Source organism: Apteryx mantelli, chromosome 4 (genome assembly GCF_036417845.1).
Source record: "Apteryx mantelli isolate bAptMan1 chromosome 4, bAptMan1.hap1, whole genome shotgun sequence".
In the NCBI taxonomy this organism is placed as follows: domain Eukaryota; kingdom Metazoa; phylum Chordata; class Aves; order Apterygiformes; family Apterygidae; genus Apteryx; species Apteryx mantelli.
Window position 1 is genome coordinate 85,774,211 of NC_089981.1, and position 19,444 is coordinate 85,793,654.

General features: G+C 42.5%; 1 protein-coding gene across 7 annotated transcripts in view; it reads right to left on the reverse strand.

Annotated features, from left to right (window-relative positions):
* The window catches only part of KTN1 (kinectin 1), a 55,378-nt gene extending 36,211 nt beyond the window's left edge, over positions 1–19,167 (reverse strand). For all 7 annotated transcript variants that reach the window (XM_067295137.1, XM_067295136.1, XM_067295134.1 and 4 more), the window contains exons 1-11: positions 18,616–19,167; positions 16,849–16,986; positions 14,157–14,324; positions 11,597–11,727; positions 9,041–9,157; positions 6,346–6,486; positions 4,205–4,311; positions 2,471–2,603; positions 1,340–1,427; positions 878–1,044; positions 163–231 (exon numbers count right to left, since the gene is read on the reverse strand). In XM_067295137.1, the coding sequence (XP_067151238.1) occupies positions 163–231; positions 878–1,044; positions 1,340–1,427; positions 2,471–2,603; positions 4,205–4,311; positions 6,346–6,486; positions 9,041–9,157; positions 11,597–11,727; positions 14,157–14,324; positions 16,849–16,986; positions 18,616–19,138 (1,782 nt within the window). In that variant the 5' untranslated portion in view covers positions 19,139–19,167. The remainder of the gene's footprint in view (positions 1–162; positions 232–877; positions 1,045–1,339; positions 1,428–2,470; positions 2,604–4,204; positions 4,312–6,345; positions 6,487–9,040; positions 9,158–11,596; positions 11,728–14,156; positions 14,325–16,848; positions 16,987–18,615) is intronic.
* Positions 19,168–19,444: the final 277 nt, after the last annotated feature.

Here is a 19,444-nt window from a genome sequence, read left to right on the forward strand (position 1 = left end):
AAATTTAGGTTTTAAAGCAGGTTGAGAAACACTAGAAAAGATGCTAGCAAATCTTCACTTTCAATATTACACATCTCATATCGAGTTAAAAAAAAGCCTTTTAAAAGAAGTTCACTATTCAAGACTACAAAAGAAAGGGTAAAGTCTTAGAACATGCCGTACCTGGGCTGCCATTTGCGAATGAAACTTCTGAAGCTGAGCATTCAAAGCATCGTTCTGCTCTATCAGCTCCTTGTAAAAAGAGCACAAAGAAAAGCAGGCTGAAATCTGCAGCTGGTCAACGTTTGCTAGTACGAGCTCTTAGCTGTGATTAAGTTAATAAGGACAGCTTAGCACTTACATATCAGGTATTTTTTGAAGACATTGCTTTTCTCCCCACTAAGACAACCCAATATGAATGGAAGCGTAACAACACGCTCTGTATCAAAAGCAAACGTTCCCGGTCCTCAGGGAACTTCAGGTTTCCCTGAAGCCCTCATGAGCTATGGCAGCACTACCTGCAACCACTTGATGCCAGAAGGAGAGAGATCGCTCCAAAAGCGCTTCCACAAATACCGAAAGGGGCATGCCGGCTCTTCCAGGGCGCTCCCCAGACTAACGCATCGTTTCACAGCTTGGGTAATCGCCCGGCTCGGCACATTTTCCTGACTTGCCTAGAGTGTTTCAAGGGTCTGAGATGGCTCCAGACCTCCTCGCAGCACTGCACAGTATCTCATTTCATTAGTTGCCAGATGATAGACTGGCACGCAGTTTTCTTGCTCCTTCTTCAGCTGCAAAGCTTTGTTAAGAGTAGCATTTCAAGATATTATTGGGTTTCCATAGGCAGAAAGGGGAGGGAGGAAAAAAAACCCCAAAACTTAAGACACTTCAGCAATACCTGCACCTGCATTTGCATAGAGTCCTCTGCAGTCGCTCTCTTTTGCTCAGCCTCCATTAACTGCAATATCCTCTGCTCCAGCTGCTGTTTTGACACCATTGTATCAGTAAGTTTACTGTGCAAGCTCTGGATTTCATTGTCTTTGGCCACAAGCTTATTCTGCACATCTGTAGCAGAAACATGAGGATTTTAATTCAGAAGTAAGTATTTGAACTTTGGGGGAATAACTTTTACTGTAAAGAGGGAAGCTGATTAGAAGCCTCGTTCTAGCAAGCTGAGGCTCAGCTCTCATATCAGCATTCAAAATAATTTATATAACACCACACTGTTTCCTCAGGGTGCTGAAGCAGTACCGACTTCACCTGAGCTTGAAACCACTTACTCAATAACACATTTTTTACAAAAGGGAACAGCCAAATCACTGCAGTTGAGTTATTAGAGAATTTCACATTTCATACATGCCTTGTTGTGCTGCCTCCTGTTCTGCTGTTCTTTTCCTGAGATAAGCCTGGATTTCTTCCCATCTTCTCTCTGCTTCCTGCTGCTGGACCTTCATATTGAAGACAGTTCATGGAAAGAAGTCAAAACTTTAACTTATTTTTGAAACATTTAACAGAGTGCATCTCTTCAATGCTATTCCCAAAACATATGGCAACGAAGCAAAATTGTTCCTCGTTTCCATTAGGGCACATCAGAGACACCGAATGCCCTATAATCCTCCTCCCACAGCAGTTTAGCCTATTAATTTGGAAGGCAAATTGTGAATAGGATTCTTCACAGGCTTTTAGCAGGATAGTTTCTGTAATATGAAAATATAGCTTTTTTTGCCCTGCAAGTTCAAAATTAACACTAGAAGCCAGACTAGCCATGTATCACATAAACCTGCATTTATTAAAATGTGTCTCAGCCCTAGATAGCAACTCTTCATCTGCAATAGCTGGGGGCAGGGAGAACTGCTGGAAACCAGGATTTAGTTACAAACAAGGAGGGGAAAAAAAGAAAAGAAAAAAAAAAGTAATGAGCTCTGGATTGGCATTCTCACCTGAAAATGGAGTTTTTCTTTTGAAATGTATTTTAATACAGGAGACCTTTTCTTTCAGAGAAAGAAAGAGATGCATCCAGAAGCCACTTTAAATTTTAACTCTTAAAAAACGTACATTTTTTCTTTAATTCAAGTGTACACTGAAGCAAGAACATGTATTTTGAAGAAGGAGTCACACAAGGACAACACCATCTGGGTAAATTACTGTAAAATATCAAATCTAGCTGGAATTGCATGCTTACAGAAAACAAAGTTCAAATCATTGGTCAAGCTTTTGAAAAGGTATTTTCCTGGAACAGCAAGTTTTACCTCATAGGGCATTTGTAGTTACTGAAAACATGAAGTATTGAATCAGACATTAAATAAGCCCATAGGCTGGATCAGCAAATACCTGAAAATAGGTACTGGCACAAAGAGAAGAAACAGATTTAGTGGCCAGAGAAACAGCTAAAGGGATTCTCACATGTCTCACACCCAGTTCTGCCCGACGCAGAACTTGGCTCAGATAAAGCCTCAAGAGCAACTCAAGCGGCGGAGGAAACAGAAGTCACCTTTAGCTGAGCAACTGCCTGCTCCGCATTCTTCTTTTGGAGTTCCTCTTGCTGCAGTTTGCTGGTCTTTTCTCCCAGCTCGTTCATCAGCCTCGCATAATCCTGGCGCAGTTTGTTCAGCTCAGCCGACTGCCTAAAAATAAAAGTTTTCAGGGCTTCAGCTATGATTGCTTAAGTATAACAAGAAGAACAGGCAATAATAATAGCTACTCAATAGCAACACCAAGTCCTAAATTTGCAGCCAGAGGTCCATACTGGGTTTTAATCACACTGTCTTATCCTAGGAAAGGGATGAGGGCCAGGTGCTCTGGCCATCACCACCGCACAGCAGCTACAGTCCACCGAGTCGGAACCGATGCTCGTGGTTTATTGCTGGCCTGTGTTTCTATTTAAATGTTTGTAAGTTAATGGGCATATCCTGGACAAGTTTCACATAAAAATAAAGAGGTTCAGCACATGGAAAGGTTTCACATTGAAGTTCACATTCCATTCTTCTTCCCATTAAGGATTATCGATCCATCGTTTACTCAAGACTCAGTTCCTCCTGGACTACTAACTGCATGTGTCTCTCTGGACTCCATGTTACCACCTGGACTTGACTCACCTATTAACCTAGAGGTATATGACGCACTCTACCACTTAGGGAGAGAAGACACATTTGTATAGGAATATTGGAAGGCTCTGTGTTTAAAAAAAAAACAAAAACAGAAAAAACACGACTGCACACACACACAAAATAGTTTGTTATCTTAAATTTGCTTGAATTAAGGATTTTTTTCAAGATAACTGTTTAACATCAGGGCATTCCATTCCTACAAACAAGGAAGTCTTTAAAACCAAGGTATCAGCACCCTCTTGTACCGCTTGTTATGTCAGCGTGTTCCCGCAGGAGACACGCAGGTAGCAGAATGCACCTCCGCTGGGTTGCACTGGCCAGTTCAGGAGCTGTTAGCAGAAAGGTCCATGGAGAAGCAGCATCTTTTCATGAACAGCATAGCCAGAAGAGGAAGATACTGGTGCCCCTTCCAAGTCCTGAAGGAATTTTTGACACTCTAGTGTCCAACAGTAACAAAGCTGCCTAGCATCCAAGAGCATACAGTTAGATTTTTGCTTTCTGTAGACAGAAACCCACTGGCAGCAACACACCTGTCTGACTACACACCTTACTGGGGCCCTCGGCCGTTACCACAACACACAGTCCTCTTCCTTGGCTCAGGGACTTGCAAGAGATGAAACACTGAGATGCCTTTTTGTTCCTCTGAACATTTGCAAAGCCACCAGATAAATCCAAGCGCCGCCCCAGCGGTACCATTAACTGCAGGCTGTTGACATTTTCTGCAGCGCTGATTTATAAGTTTAGAGCTGTTGGCCTCCCAAGAGGCCAGCACCTGCACCCCTCCTGAAGCCACATGAGAAAGGGGACACAGCCTGTGAAAAAACACCAACTTTGGCTGAGCACTTCTACACTTTGTGACATCTGCAGCACCTGCTCTCGGGGGTGGATGGACCAAAACCAGCTTTCAGTTTGATAAGAGACACTGATCAGTTTTGAAAGCCTTGGCTCAATGCAAATGCAAACACGGACCTCCTGAGCCCCAGATAGCTGCACTCCTAGCGCAACCACAAACTCAGAGACAGCCAAAGGAGATGGAAACAGAAGGAACAGAAGCCAGAACAACTCTTCAGGGAAAGTTTAGCGCACACACACACAGTTCCAATTAGCTGCTAACATACTTGCTTTCCATTTGATTGGTAGAAGTACTGACAGCATCTCTCAGGATACCATTTTCCTGCTTCAGGTGGCTTATTTCAGCCTCCATCTGCTCACGGAGTTGCTGGAACTGATGGAAGAAAAAAAAAAAAAAGAAAGAAAGAAAATCCCAAAAGGATTAAACTAGCAAAAAGTAGAAGTCCCAGTAACTGATGATAACACAGTAGTTTAAATAAGGAAAACTGATCTGGATTTTTTGGGAGGGGGACAGCTTCACCTCCTTCCTCATACACCCACTTCCCAAATAAAGTGCATAACTCAGACCTTCTTGCTTGAATCAAAGCACTGGTTTCCTTTTGTACCAGTGTATCTACCTGTGTATGAAGGCAAAAGGTTTTTTTAAATTGTACACAAGTATTACTTAAGATACTGATTACTCTCAACTGTATAATTTTAGGTAGGTACCAATAACTGGATATCAATATACTACTTTTTCAACGGAAACTAAAATAAGTCCACCAGGAGTTACCATTAGAAATTTTAAAAGCCTTCAAACAAAGCAGAAAAGTTTAAAACTACCAGCAAAACACAGGTTACAGGCTGAGAACTGCCAAAGTTTAGTCCTCATCTAATAGGCTGCAGTTAAGACTATGAACTAGATCCTTTGTTTAAATGATAACACGTTGCTGTTGCACTTTGGACCCAGTTGGAAGCTCAGAGAGAAGCCCTGGCAGCCCAGGGCTGCTTCAGAAGTGCAAACAAGATCAGCAGACTGGATTCGAAGGAAAAACAGGACACTGCACATCCAGGTGACAGCGTAGCTGGCTCTTACAGTCCAGCCGCCTGCTCTGAACAGTCCAGAAGCACATGCAGCTTACAGTATTTCTTTCTTTCTCCACCAGCAGCAATTTGTGAATACAGCTGACACCATTTCGAAGACCTAGTTTCAAATGATTGACTCCATGAGAATTTTGTATACACAAAAAAAGTCCAAACAAATGCTTGCCTGATAACCACAGCAGAAGATAGCACTAGCTTCTAGGGCAACCACGTGCAGTTCAGCACCAACATATGTACCAAGCTGTTGTTTGGGTGGTTTTTTATGTTTTGGTTTTTTAAAAATTCCACACAGATATAAAAGTCCCGAGAGAAAAGGGGACACAAGCCCCAGGTAACTGGAAGTTTGAGTTAGGGTTTCAGCCCGTTTGCAATGCTACAGCACATCAGCAGGGGGAGCAGAACCAGAGCAGCAGTTCCTCACAAAAGTCACCCATTCCTGCCCAAATCTGCTTCAACCTCCCCAGCCAGCTGCAGGACCCCTTCCTTATGCAGTCCCTGCACAGGTTCAAATAGGGCGGTCTCTGCTCTGGAGAGTGTAGTTCTGCTCCAAACCACAGAAATGGTCCTCGCTGAAGTGCCAAGACATAATGCAAGATACAGCTTGAAAGTTCACATGCTAGGTTTGATGCCGTGATATCTATCTGGGAAAAGAGAGATTAGAACATCAAATCTAAGCACCGCTCAGTTGCTATAAGAGAAGCCATTTTTGGCAGAAAACTAGAAGTTAAACTTTTTAATCTGATTAAGCTAAAACTCTCCCGAGGTCACTCCAATATAATGCGACTTAGAGAGAACAACAAGGGTCTAAAAAGCCTCAAGTGTCTGCCCTTCAAATATTTCCAAAGTACTTCTCCATTCAATGATCTTTCTTGTATTGTAAGATAACTATATTGCCTAATCACTTTGTACTATAATTTTAAATGAGATTTAGCTGCTGGTAAATAATCATTAGCACTAATGTCTTTCTGAAGTTGAGTATTTCAATTAGATTTTACACTTTAATTGCATAACATTTCAGCAGAAGATCATGAAGAGGAAGTAACTAGATCAGAGGCAGGCTGCCTAACATTGGTCTTTCACAGACTCAGAAACAGTCCCCTGTGAAAAGACCTTGCCTTTCCTTTAAGCTAGGAAATTGCCATAGTTTTTCCTATTTTCATGCAGACGTGTCAAACGCACTGCCTACCTCAAGGTTTGGGGTAAAAGCCAATTACTACAGAAGCAAAAAATAAATGCTGCTCCCTTTGCTAAAGCAGATGTTGCCCAACATTGATCTGCTTGCTCACAAACTTCAGCTCAAATAGGTTTTGGTAAAGTGTTTTACCTTTATCTTCATCTGCTGAGATTCTTGGTAGCTAACATGTATTTTACTCTGAAAAGTGCCGTGCTCCTTTTCTAGTGCGTTGATACGTTCTCTCATTTTCGCTGTAAGCAAGCTGTTTCTCTCTTTTTCTGCAACCAGCTCCTTGGGAAATCAAATGAAAAACAGAAAAGTCATCTGCTGCTCCCTTTTACAGTCTAACGGTCACATTGCTTTAGGATTACTAAAAATTGGATTTGCCAAATCAAACAGCAATTTTTTATTGTCTCATTTTTATCGGGTTTGGCCAAATTACAGCAACTCCTAACAATTAAAGCCACAGATATTGCACAAGGAAGATTTTAGATTTTTCCTCCCAAATTTAGCAAAATGGAAGAACTCAGGTAAAGGACTGTGACAAGACTAAAGAGCATTTTAGAGCAAATATCATTTCATAGGGGGTTGTAAAGCCAAGGTCAAGAACAGTTTTGTAGTATCCAGCCAATAGCCAAACTGAGAGAAACCTTGAATCCCACTAGTATGACACCATACTATAGCTTTCAAATGAAAATACACATTTTTATTTGGATGAATCATTTATTAGCCAGTAACTCAACCCAGACATTTGAGAAGAGCACAGAGCTGCTCCTCTGCAATATAAATGCATTTGCTGCAGGAAGCAAAACTAAGTGCAGCTTTCAGCAAGCTCCTATCGCAGGATGAGATATTCGTACCAGCGGAGCTTCAGGTGCCTCTAGCTCCACAGCACCAGCTCCTTATATTGCCAGCGATTTCTCCAGAAGATATTCAAAAGCACCTACAGTAGGAATCAGCCTCTCTGACAGCACAAGGAGCCTTGACAGATAATTTAAGTGCTCTAAATTATTAGCCTGAATACCTTCCATCTCTTGGTAGTTAATTATAGCTTTTTTCACATTTTAATTTAAATAAAAGCTATTCTCTCTTTTTAGCTACAACTTATTACCTTCAGGAGGCTGTTCCCTCCAGAAAGAGATAAGTGACATGAGTTCCCAAGCCCATGCTCAAAGAGCCATTTAGGAACTTAAGTCACACTGAAAGTGTTAAGCTGCTTCTGAAAATAGAACGTAAATAGTTTGACACAAAACTTTCTCAAAGTTAATATCATTATATATGCACCTTAGCAGCTGCAACAAGAGCAAGGGCACTAGGACACCATTTTTTTAATCCTTCCACCAATTCTACCACAGTCCTCACTACCCCACCTAACCTCTGAAGGCAGTGCCAGAGCTCCAGGTAAGATTAACTTTCACTTTGCTTGTGTTTTGCTGAATATCTCAAAGGTCAGGCACTTCTTGCTCTCATTTATCCTCTCCAGTTATCAACATCCTTCCAGAAACACTTCTGCACCTTCCCCTCCCCTAAGGTTCCTCTATAGCTTTCAACAATATCTTCAGAGAAACACATTAGTTACAAAATAAAAGCTTTTTGTCAGTCCAGCTAAGCTTGCTTGCTTCATCCTGATGATTTAGTACTACAGTGACTTAGCTTTTCCTGTTTTCTCCCAGCTTTCAGGAACACTTATTTCTCCTTCTCTCTTCCCTTCCTCAACCCAAATTGCAAAAGCCTCAAGACGACCCTGCTACTCTGCAGGTCGTGTCTTGCCTCCGCAAGCAGGACTCTGCAGACAGTCTACTGCCACTGCATCGACTTCCCCCACACCCAGGCTCCTGCCAATGCTCCCTTTGCTTCTCCACCAGCAGACATTCTCCTTTCATTACACAACCCCCAGCCAGATTTTTCTTCCCCCTCTCCCCAAACGACTTCAAGTCTCTTCTCCATTCAACTACGTAATGACTACCCCAAATTGACTCCACCTGCAAGTATAACACCGACCTGCACCCTTCCAGTAGGTCACGCAATACCTACTTCCTTCTCATCTTCAAGGCTCCCAATTCCAGTGTCCTGTGCCCCATCTGCTCTCATCGCTAACCACCCAGCTTTCTGACCACAGCCCATTTGTCCCGCAACACAACCGTCCTGGCTCCTAATGCCGCTCTGCCTCTGGATTTCCCCAAAACATAAGAAAAACAATTTCTCATCTACTGCAATAACTGCATAATCGTGTCTTCTACAGAAACTGCTTTCCTCTGAAATCTTCACCAAAAGAAAAAAAAAAAAAGGAAGAAAAAGAAAAGTCAAGTTTCATAAATTAGTCTGGACAATGACACATCAGCATCCCTTTAAGTCCAAAGCTACCAGGGCTGCAGCTAGGGGTTGCAAGGGGCTAAGCGGGCAATCTAAGCTTTCTGCAGCTTTCTTCAAGAAGAAAACTGTTGATTATCATGCCTAGAAGCACACGAGCATGTGAATGCTAGAATATGTACCAAATTAGAACTGGGATGCAGAACAGGCATTTAATATTTGCATCCACAAAACTATGCTATACTCATGAAAGAGTTTGTTTTTAAACATGCTACGCTCTGGTAACCTATTAAAATGAAAAAAAAATAGTCTCAGCTTAAAAGCCTCAGTAAACGATCTGGAAAAACTACTGGGAAATAACTCGGCAAATATCACTAGCATCATAAAAAACAAACACATAGCGTCTTGCTAAACTTTCAATCTAAAAGATGCCCCTTTTAATTCATACCGGTCTCAGCAAACCATCATTTGCCAGCTGTTAGTTCTAAAGCCCTTGCCCCTGCCCCTCTTTACGTATAAACTTGTCTGTATTTACCTGGGTTAGCTGCTTGCACTGCTCCTTCGCAACGGTCGCCTCCTCCTTCATAGCAGCAAGCATTTTCTCTTTGTCTTGTAGCTGGTGTATAGCTGCAGCCGACTCTGCCTTGCTAGCCTGCAGCAAAAGTACATTAAAAGGATCATACTCCCTGGAAGTACTGGAATAGTACAGTAAGAGGCAGCAGAGCAAACTTGAAAAGAAGAAACACAGCCCCGCCTGCCCCCCAATCATTTGGCCACACGGCATAACATGGCACCATTTGTACCAAACCCTGCTAATGGATCTTCCAGGGCCGATTTCATTAGACCAGGAAATGCATTTTTAAGTGCTCTGAAACCAATTAAGAGAATAAATGAGCTCTTAAGGTGCTTCCGCCTTCCAAGAGAGTCAGTTTGGTGGCACTGGGGAAAAGAGAGAACTGCTATTAAGAGAAATAAAAGGAAAAGTTATGGATATGCTGAATCACTAAATAACTGAGGTTGGAAGGGACCTCCAAGATCACCTGGCCCAACCCATGCTCAAAGCAGGTCCAACTCGGATTACAAACTTAACCTCCTGAAATACCTCGCTACAAGAGAGACAAGGGGAATGCGGATCTGCTCCCTCCCTCCACCTGCCGCTGCTGACAGCGCTCGCCAGAAGAGCCTTCAGTTGACATCACTGCATTGCTGCTGGGGACAACTGACACACAAGTTTAAGAGATGCTACAGGAAACGGAACAAGAACAGGGCTAGAAGCGTTCCCCACGCTACTGCCACTTGTACACCTGTCCTCAAGTCAGGTAACTGCGGTAAGGGGCCAGTCCTCTAAATGTTTGCGCTCTGACTTCACTAAACGAAGTCCGATAGCAGAAGAAGCAAAGAGGACTGTCAGGCCCGTAAGCCCACTCCACAACCGTTTGGAAGTTGTCCTTTAATGGTATCATTTCTGCTGCGTGCTTGGGGCAAAGGGGAAATAAAACGTATCAGAAGGTTAAGTATATCCTAAGAAAATTATTTTACCCAAATCTAGTTCATGAGCAAAGGAAATCTCTTCCTCACTACACAGAACGAATTCTGATCTTCATTGCTCAGTTAACGTTTCTTTCACAAAGTGAGTGGTAAACTACTACTCTACATAGGAATTGCCTGGAACTGCATACAGCAAAAAGTCTGTGTTCTGCATACCTACACAAAACAGGCTGTCAGCATCACAAGATGTGCTACAGATAGGGCAATATTCACATTTACAGCTACAGAAAGTTATCTTACATTGGGTTTTATACAAAACCCAGGAACCCATTTTGGCCCTAAAGGTCTAGTTTTAACATCAAACCTTTTAAAAATACATATATTTATAGATATATAGATAGATATTTAATTACACATACACACACAGCAAGCAAACAGGCTGCTGTTCTGAAAAAAACAGGCAATAAAACTGCAAATGTAGCACTATAGGATTTTCAGATAAGCACTGAAACGGGGGTCCAGAGAGATTGTGAAGTCTCCATCCTTGCAGGTTTTCAAGACCCAGCTGAACAAACCCCTGAGAGCAACTTGGTCTGAATTCAGTGTTGACTCTGTTTTGAGCAGAAGACTGGGCTGCATTACCTCCTGAAGTCCCTGAATTATTACACAATATGCTATTATGTTGTATTAGCTGAATCGACATATATTTCATTCTGCATTTCTGTTCTGGTACCATATCCAGTGTAGCATATCTGGTCCCACAAAGTGCAAGATTTCAAGTGTGACCAAAAGGATGTTTTGAGCACAAAGGGGCAATCATAAGAAAAACTTATGGAAGGGAGAAGAGGGTATTTGTAAGAGATATTGGTGGTCACCATTCTCCTCTAAGTGCAAAATAAGAATAAAAAATAAATAAAATAAAAAAATAAAAAGAGTCAAGCATTGAGACAGGTTGCCCAGAAAGGCCATGCAGTCTCCATCCTTGAAGGTTTTTAAGGCCCTGAGCAACCTGGCCTGACCTCAGAGCTGACCACATTTTGAGCAGGAGGTTGGACAAGAGACTTCTTGAGGTCCCTTCCCACCCGAGTCACCCTGTGATCCTATGACAAATATCCAAAGAAGTCAGAAGACCAGACTGTACAGGCTTACAAGAGGGAAAGTCTTGCACAACACAGAATTAGCTGGGAGAGTGCACTGCCACGGAAGTTTTTTTTCCTCCATTCCTATAATACAGTTTGTCCTATTTACACATTTATGCAAGACCACTCCTGAAGAAGTCACCAGACAGACTGACTGACTGGTGTCTGCTGGCACAGGGGAAGGCTACGTTACATACCTTACACTCTGTGGTTACGCCTACTCCTTCCAAGCCAGTCAAAAGCCATCAGTCTGTCTAGCCAACCCGTGGGATGACAGATGGCAGTACACAGATATCTGACAACTGCTTTATGTTTGCAAAACCAGCACAGATCAGCTGGAAAGAGTCTTCCAAAGACATAATGCAGAAGTCACAACAACACATTGATAGAGCTAATTTGACAGTGTCTCTTGCAATTTCTGCTTATTTAATACTCTTCTCTCCCCGCTACCCACGGTCATTCACCTTTTGTAAGGCCTCTTGAATCGCAGTCGACTTCTCCTTTAAAACCTCCACTACACAACGGGCCTCATCATCGGTGAGGATCATATTCTTCATGGTCATTACAAAGTCTTTAAATTTTACTTCAGCATTTTCTGCAAAACAAAAGGGAGGATTTTTACATTGGAATGCAAACAGAATTATTTTGCCTCAAAATACCATGTGATAGCGTATCATTATGTATTACTTTTAATTTTAGTTTGAAGTGCCAAGAAGCAAAAGGTCATAAACATTCAGCAAAAACAACATATCTTAGATTTAAAGCCGATAACAATGTCAGCTGACAGTTTGGGGAAAAGAAATCCCACCACTTTGTTTTTACAGTTGGTAACATTTATAATGTCACTAGCAAGAAGACAAAGCATAACAGATTTTTTAGAAAAAAACAGCATGAATGTGAAAATACACTAGGAAAGAATTGTCAAGTTATGACAGTAATTTAAACTGAGCTCCCAATTTAAAGGAAAGCCTGGTTCCATAAGCAATATGCAAATGACTGGGTAAAGAATTTAAGAAGTGACACATTGAAGATGATGATATATGGAAATCAGGAAAAATACTCCAGTCTAAGGTTGGAAATTAATTGCCATAGAAGGAGTTTAGCAGTAGAAAAATAAATTAGTAAGATCCATCTTAATTGCAGTCTCCGTAAGTGTTTAAAAAGACAAACAGCTGAACACAGATCAGCTCAACTATCTGCTCTCAGAGGAGCAAAAACCCAGTTCAAAAAAAAAATAAAAACAAAAATAAAAGCGCAGCTGCACTTATGCAAGTCATTAGGTGGCCCCCTAACTTAAGCAAATGGAAGCACAAGACTCTTGAGGCTCCCATTACCTCTGCCAAATACTCACCAGCACACAAAAACATACTTAACTTTTTAAAAAATCCCATGATATAAGTGATGCTTGGTTCAGGTAAAAAAGGTATCCTGAAGATCATGGAGAAGGATCCAACTTTCTCACAACATGTACTAAGTGTGTCGCGGAAACCAAGTCACAAATCAAACCCAAACCTCTCCAGAGTTTGCAAAACAAATGAAGCACAGTTGGAAAAAACAAGAAAATGCTGGTGTTATTAAACCCCTAAGAGAGACTATCTAGCATGAGAACATGTCATTGAATAACAGAGTCCAGGGAGGCAGGGGGGAAGGAAGCATTGAGAAATTCCAGCACCATCTCCTAGTCCTAAATCCAATTGACTCTTGGCCACAGACTTCAGACCAAGTCATCATTGCACTGACATCGTCAACGATGCAGTTACCAGGAAAATGCCAAAATCCTGACAGACCAGATTCTGGTTAGCTGGAAGCCTACAGGACCTTGGCATGGAACAACCTGCGCTTTGTGCTCCCTGAACACAGGGAGAACCTTGCGCCCTTGCACCCAAGCAGCTTACAACTAGAATAGGGAAAGATTTCTATATCGGGAGGGCAAATCCCAGCTGATGCAGGAGAATTAGGAGCTCCCACAGAAGGTTACAGCTTGCAAAGGAAATGAGAAGGGACAGGTGCACGTGAGAGGCTTTGACACCGTAGGGCGGTAATATGCAGCCACCCGAATCAGAAGCACAAGAAGGGCCTCAGGCAGGTGGGAACCCAGTCTAGGTACCACACAGTGTTGCCAGGAAGCTTTCAAGTGCGCGTTTAAAAAAAAAAAAACCACAAGTCTAAGAACAGTGGTTCCAAACAGTGCAGTGAGCAGCCAGGCAGACATTTGAGAGCCAATGCTCTGCACTAGCCTGAACAAAAGAAAAAAAATTAAAAAAAAAAAAAATCACTGTTTCAGTCAGTCACTTGGTCTCCTCACTACAGCCTCCACATATTTGAGGGTCTCGCCTCACAGCTCAGTAAGCCTGGCACATTTGGAGCAAGTCAATGGATTATTTAAAATTTCAAAGCGAGACACAGTTCTCAGGAGTCACTCTAGGCCTCCATATGAGAGTATGAAGGAAGCTGCCATATCCCAACCAACTCCAACTGCATTAAAAGGAATGTCAGAAGTCTTGGAGACTGCCAGAGTCCACGTCCACAGGCAACTGGCCTCGGGTATCTCTGTGCTGCATTCAGGGATATATGCCAGTTGGTCTGCCAAGAGCTGCAAGAGCACTAGAGCATACCAGCTGCACTCCCACTCTCCAGCAGACTCGCACAGCCCATGCCAAAAGCCCCTGCTTTGGAGCCCATCGCTGTTACTGATACCTGAATTATCTACAATAAACTAGCCCGGGTGCATCTGCGTGATCTGCGATCACCCATTTGCTTGCTGTGAGGACACGAAAGCCTACGGTCAGTATTAAACGGATTCAGAGGGAGCAAAGCCCTTTTAACAGTGTCCATGACAAGGGAGAAGTGAATCTGAGCACAGATGAGCAAGAACAGTGTCCTGCAGCCACAAGTGTTTTCCCCAAATCACTTATTCCTAGCCAACAAGAAAGAGAACCCCCTCCCCACGTGCACAGTATGCTTTTGCTGCTCAGATTTCCAGGCACTCTGTGCCCGAGATAGGTTACATCATCCATCCGTTACCTTTATCAGTTTCATTCTTCAGTTTCTTGCTGCTGCCCTTCTGGATCCCCTCATTTATACTTTGTTTTGCTACTTCAACTGCTTCTCTCTTTTCCAAAGCACTGGCATCAGAATTATCCATCAAAGGAATATAAGTAGTTGCTTGAATAAGAGGTTCATCCACCAAAGCTGTAACAGAAAGTCCATGGGATGGGTTAGAGCTATTTAATAATTAACCTCAGCATTTCAAAATGATGCATAATACATTAGAGTTGGATTAAAACATTCTAACCTCAATAGTTACTTATTTATACTCTCCATTTCTATTATACTTCACAGCTTAATTCATTAAAGCTCTTCAGGTAAGTTCATTAAATAAAGGTCTCTAATGCATAGTAATTTAATAGCTTCAATTAAACTTACATTTTCAAAGCTGCCTTTTAGCATTTTAAAAAGTAACAGAGAAGAACCTTTACATTTTGACTTTCATTTCACTTTAATGAAAAAGTTGCACGTAGCATCCACAAGACTGGTTTACTTATGGCTGCATATGAAATACCTCCAGCATCCCTGAAGAATAAATACAGTAAAGTCTCTTTCCACTCTTCTGTTAAATGCTGGTATCCTGCTACCCGGCATCCTCACCCAGGTTACATCACTAGTGAACTAAAGCATTTAGGCAGAACATGTGGTAGAGACAGCAGTCAAGCCTACTTCACATGCAGACTCAGCTGCACTTAATGAAGATCTCTCATCTGTCAGAGGCAGCTTTAGGCATCATTAACATTCAGAGACACCCCCCAGGGGTACGGACTGATCCTGGGTCTCCATTCATGTAGCACTGTATAAACACTTAGCGAGAAACATCCCCTGCCCAAAGAGCTTTTCAGCCTGCACGGTTGAGACAAAAGCACGGGAGGGAAGAGGAAGAGCGCCAGACCAGGGATGACAGATAGGGCCAGCAACAGAGCTGAGAAAGCCAGAGTTGCTGTCTGCTCGGTGCCTGAGATGCTGGTCCACACTGCCTGGCATATAAGGGACATTCTGCACAGAGCCTCCCCACTGAGCCACTCAGCCCAGTCTGAAAAACTCGATGGAGAAAAGACGCCACGTCACAGACGCAGGGGGAGGAAATGGGTGGGATACGAGGTTTCAGGGATGCACATTCATATCGCACCAGTGCCTGGCTGCAAAAGAGCAGATTAGAAACCACTTTTGTATTCCGGTTGCTTTTAAAGAGTAAAATAGGCCAGATGGGCCTTTGATGTCACCTGCTAGACACTCTCTTAGGTAGCCAGCAAATAGCTGCTGTCACATGGCAAGTGCCGAAGTGCAGAGAATTCTCCTCTAGCAGAAGTTTCCTCCACCTCCTCCAGTTACCATCCCCACCTTTTTCCTTCCTCTCCTTATTACCTTCCCCTCCCTATTTTAACTTCCTCCAGTTTTTCCAAAACACATGTAATAACACTGAGAGCCTTCAGTGGTATCAGTAACATGTGGAACACCCACAGCACTGCCTTGGCTGATCCGGATGCCCACTACAGCTAGTCTTTGCTCTGTCATTTCAGACAAGTGGCTTTAGAGCAAAACAGATTTCATTCAAATAAACTATGAGCTGTTCCTGTGCAGCACTGACAGTATAGCTTTAACGCTATACGGACACTTGAGTTATCCACATACAGACAAGCCTGTGGTCCACAAAACAGTCCCTCAGGAAGGGGCACAGGAATGTGTCATTGTCAAAGGCCAGCAACAGATGCACCAGGGAAAGTATAAGAACACCCACGAAAGACAGTTACATACTAGTTTCCCCATTACTAGGTTTCTGTCTTGAACAATTTGGAAGCAAGGATTTTTTCAGTTGTTACAGCATACAGGAACTTTACACATGACTTGGAACCCCACTCTGGTCTGACCAGGGCCCAAAGCTGATCCAGGCCCCGATGGCCTGACTATCACAAGCGTAAAGGAAACACAGCGACTGACACTGTGTACACTAGGAGCAGTCCAGCGACTGCCAATGTCCTCATAGCTGTCCCAGCAAAGAAGAGTTTTGAGAAGCTAACAAGGTAGCCTCACAGAGCTTCATGGCGATGCTCTTCCCAAATGCCACAGGCACAACAGCGGTCATTGTGACAGGCAGAAACACAGAGGCGAACTGAGCCAAGAGGAGACAAGAAACAACGTCTTGGCAGAGAACGAGGGATGACGAACAGCAAAGGCCCTGACAGCAAAGATGAGCAGTGTATGTTGGGGCAACAGACAGCTAACAAAAGGACAATAAGAGAGGAACGTGGTCAAAGCAACTGGCTAGGAAAGTGCAGCCTTGTTCCGAGCAGATTACTGCTACGGTTACAGACATGCCTCGCTCGGAGCATAAGCCGAACAGGCTCTAAATTGCTCCAAGTCATAACAATGTATTATTCCTTGATTCAAGTGTGGATGTGTGGATCCAAAGGCTCAGAAAGGTTCACAAGGTCATCCCATGTTCATAGGTATGAGAGTTTCATAAAATGAAGAACAGCATCTCAGGTTGATTAGTCTTTTAGAGAGAAATTAAGACACCCCTCCTACCTGAAATTCCTGTATTTTCAAATTAAAAAGTTATTCTGATATGACTTTCTTCCACAGAAAGAGGAAGTAAGGTACAGACGGCACAAAACTTTAATAGTGAGGTTTGTTTGAATTAATAAATCACCCTCAGTATTCTCACCGTTATCAATTTTCTGTTTCTTCGCTGAGACTTTCTTCTTTCCCGATATATTTTCTTGCTTTATCTCTTGGTGGAGCAGCACCGGGTCTTGCTTTTTGGCAGGAGATGGAACAGAATCAGTCTTAGCATCTTGATCATCTGTAACAGAAAATTAAGACAACATGCTCTGCTGTATATTCTCATCATCACTTAAGTCAGTGAATTTGTAAATCGGTGAAATCCACTCCCAGAGGGGAAAAAAAAAATCTCATGTATTTTAATCAGAACATGAAATTTTACATATGTACAAACATGTACAAACATACACACACAAACACATACACTTTCCATACCAGATGACAGCCCAAAGCAATAGAAAAGTTTAGCAGAGTCAAGCAGACCAAGGGCCGTTACAGCTGATGTTTTGACAGATGAGGAATTTTATGTGCAAGCAGAACATATGGCAGTGAAACTAAAGATTTGACAAATCCAATCCAGGTTTTACTGCAGAGTGGATAGCATGTGTCACACACATTAGTTCCTCGTTTGCAGGAAGTATTTCCCCCCCCCCCGCCCCCATGAACACACTTAAACAATTTACACACACCCCCAATAAATACTGGGACTGTGAGAAGCAGAAAATACGTGTTCCACATTAGGGAACTGTTCTTTTAAAAAGTTATCGTTACTAGCCAGAGATTTTTTTGACTTTTTTGGAGAGCGTATGCTATGTAATATTCTTGTCAGAGCTGACCACACACAATACAGGGTTATGGTATCGGCTCCTGTAATCCAAGGATAAAAGTTAGTTGTGGCTGCCCTCAGAACAGTGTCTGCAGACCACATTTTAACCATGCCACAGAGATTTTTAAGAGAACACCCACAACCATGATTTGACACTTTTTTTTGTTATCGGTGGGTGGGTCTTTCTCTCTTTTTTTTTAATGAAAAAAAAAAATCCACCACATCAGGCAGCAATGTGTGTCTTTTTCCTCACTCCCTCTAGCAACTCTGCTATGCCTGCACCTAAAAGGGGGCAATCTGTAAATATCCTGATTTTCACTTATTTCAGAAACTGTATTTTTTAAAATCTTATATCTCTGTTCTTGTCCAATTGTGAATAGAGTACATTCGCTTCTGCAGAGGATATGATCAAGAGAGTCAAACAGACACTCCAACCACGATTCGCCGTCTCTTCTAGGCTGGATCCACTAGTTACAGGGGCTGCATCAGTTCTATTCAATTTTAAAGGTGTAATAGGTGGGAAGCAACCATAAGTGCTTCTTTCCACCGACTCTGTCACCAAACACCTCTTTGTACATTAAGCCTGCACTTAAACAGTAATTTATTTTGCACACTCTGGTACGGGGTTTTCTAGAAGTCTTTCCTTATCAGAGCAACCACTCTCTTGTGAGCTCCACTTTTTCATGGCTTGACATCAGAACGCACACAGCAAACGTTTAATGACTTCTTTGAGGTAATCAAAGTTTTGACCGCTTGAGAGCAAAGTAGACAAACCACAGAGCAAAGCAGAGATAAGAGCTACCCGCTTTCCCTCAACAGTCTCTGGTAGAAGAAAGCAAGCACGGGAGGAGGAAAAACAGAACAGTGCTGCCAGATGAAGACAGGAGAAAAAGCAAAAGCTCTTAAAAAGAAAAAAGTTAGAAGTGAGCTTTGCCCCATACAGCTCAGGTAGGACAGTTCTGAGAAAGAGACACTCTGTGGCCTTGCCAAAAGCAGAACACAGTTTTGGCGTTCTGTGCAAAAAGCGTATGCAACAGGAGATACCCATTCCATTTTTCTGCTTCTTCTGCCCAGGTTTCTTCTTAGATGCTGCTGATTCAGCTGGTGGAGTGGGCTGTTTTGTAACAGGGACTGGTTCTACTTTCTTGCCTGAAGACTTGGATCCTTCCGACTCCTTCGTTACATGATCATCTTGAACCGCCTTATGCTTCTTCTCCTTCTTCTTCCGCTCTCTAACACCGCTAGATGCTTCAGCCACGCTCAAGGGAACAGGAACTATGTGCTCTTCATCCGTACTCAGGGCGTCAGAGAGTTTGAAGTCCCGAGGAGTACTTTCAGAATCAGATTCATGGATGTTCCCATTCTGAGCTTCTTTCTTCTTGTTCTTCTTCTTCTCTGTTTTCTTTTTATCAGTCTTGGCAGGTGGAAACTTTTGGTCCCTTTTCTGTTTCGCAAGGACTTCATCATATAACGTTTCTTTCATGAAAAGCCAGAAGAACAGGAAGATGACTGTAATCACCACCGAAGGAATGAGGATGATAAAGTAGGTAGACTCGTAGAACTCCATTGTGCTTTTTCTTAACTATGTTTAAAAAAAAAAAATCTATAGGAGGGAAAAGAAAAAACAAGAATTAGTCTTCTGACCAGGTTTTCTTCAAGATTTCCTACACACGCACGCTTATAACAATAAACAAAGCTTTGACATTACTGCTTTAGAGAAGCCTTAAAACAGCTTTAACAAAATTACGAACTATATCAATCGGGCAACAACTTCTGGAGCCATTATCATTTGCTTCGAAATTGTTAGCCTGCATAGGAAAGAACTGCAGTTTGTAAGACTGACAGTCCTGGAGGAGGGCAGTTTTCCTCTCTT